The 1785-nt window shown below is 38.0% G+C and overlaps 1 protein-coding gene across 1 annotated transcript in view; it reads left to right on the plus strand.

Moving 5' to 3' along the window:
• LOC123977753 overlaps nt 1–1785 on the plus strand; it is a 24267-nt gene that overhangs the window by 1427 nt on the left and 21055 nt on the right. The window contains exons 3-4 of the mRNA XM_046060704.1: nt 614–692; nt 1379–1508. Of these exons, the coding sequence (XP_045916660.1) occupies nt 614–692; nt 1379–1470 (171 nt within the window). The 3' untranslated portion in view covers nt 1471–1508. The remainder of the gene's footprint in view (nt 1–613; nt 693–1378; nt 1509–1785) is intronic.

Below are 1785 nucleotides of genomic sequence, written 5' to 3' on the forward strand. Positions count from 1 at the left end.
AGGCTAGAGTCGAAGATAGCTGCAACTCCACCTCCTCGGCCTGTGCCTCGAGGAATGTGAGTATTAATATGACTGGGAGGGGTGGATTCATTTAGGCTAACATATTCTCCATCACCCAGCCAGGTTTCAGTAAGACCAAATAAATCAATATCATAATCTGATATTAGTTCATTTACTAGTACACCTTTAGAAGAGAGAGATCTGATGTTTAAGAGTCCACATTTAACTCTCCTATTCGTTTGCACTATTGCTCTTGTGGTTTTAATTTTTATGAGGTTTTTATGCACAGCTCCTCTTCTGTTTACCTTTTTAAATAATTTCGATGGTCGGGGGGCAGACACCGTCACTATAGGATTTTCACTAAGTAACTCCTGAAATGGAGGAGCAGAGAAGTGTAGTAGTATACTTTATTGTCCTCGAAAGGAAATTTGTTTTGGACTGCATGGTTGCTGCATGTACATAGAATATACAATATACAAGTATAAAAAGTACAGACTCTTGTTATTCTTTTCATGGTATCTGTCCTTATTCTTTTTACTGTTTCTCTCTGTCAGTGTCTGATTTTGCTCAGCATTGTCTTTTATTTAACACAGATTTGTATCTCCGTATGTAGGCCATGTCAATCTCTGAGACCTGGTATGCCATTAAAGACCATGGCACCAACTACTGCAACCTGTACAACCTGATGGAAGGTAAGATAACGTGATGAAAGTGTGGTAATGAAACCATTGAGTTTTCACTGATCAGTTGTGGAATGGACAGAGACAGACGAGAGGCACCGGTGCTGAGGCAGATTTAATTGATAACCCATGAGTTTTAAGATGTATGATGCCAAAGCAGATGACGTCAAAACCTGGTTGAACTTGTTTTCTGGTCTCACAACCACAGATGAAAAGGAAGTTGGCATTATCTGTTGCTTTCAGTTAGTGTTTTTTAGTTTTTAACTAATGCAGAGTCCATTTTTGTTTTTAAACCTGTACTTCCCAAGCAGAGAAAATATAATTATTCATGAGACTGATGAGAACATTTATTTTCAACAGAGAAAAGTCCCTCCACTCACAATGGCCAGTTCCATCCATCACAACTGCAGCTTTGAGGGAACAGAAAACACTAATCGCCCTTTGTTTTCCTGCAGTGATGCCTCTTCTTCTGGCACACCAGGTGCCATACATCCTGCAGCTCTTTCTGTAAATGTGCTGTCATGTCTGAGTAAATGTCTGAATGACAGCTTGACAACACCAGCAGTATTACATATTCCATGTGTGAAAAGAGCTTTACACAATATTTACAATGCTACTTGCAGTGTGATGCTCATTGTTGTACGGTTTATCTGGACAGATGCTCCTCATACCTGTTTCTCCTGTCATTTGTTCAACAGGAAGTGGTCTAACTGAAGCCAGAGGTTATAAAGAGGTCACCAGCGACTTCCTGTGTACCCAACGCTCTTCTGCTAACTGCACTGTCTACTGACTGAAAATTTAGGGCGACTAGAGACCATTATAGTACAGGTGCTGGTCATATAATTAGAATATCATCAAAAAGTTGATTTATTTCAGTAATTCCATTCAAAAAGTGAAACTTGGATATTATATTCATTCATTACACACAGACTGATATATTTCAAATGTTTATTTCATTTAATTGTGATTAAAACTGACAACTAATGAAAATCCCAAATTCAGTATCTCCGAAAATTAGAATATTACTTAAGACCAATACAAAAAAAGGATTTTTAGAAATGTTGGCCAACTGAAAAGTATGAACATGAAAAGTATGAGCATGTAC

Source organism: Micropterus dolomieu, linkage group LG01 (assembly GCF_021292245.1).
Source record: "Micropterus dolomieu isolate WLL.071019.BEF.003 ecotype Adirondacks linkage group LG01, ASM2129224v1, whole genome shotgun sequence".
Lineage (NCBI taxonomy): Eukaryota > Metazoa > Chordata > Actinopteri > Centrarchiformes > Centrarchidae > Micropterus > Micropterus dolomieu.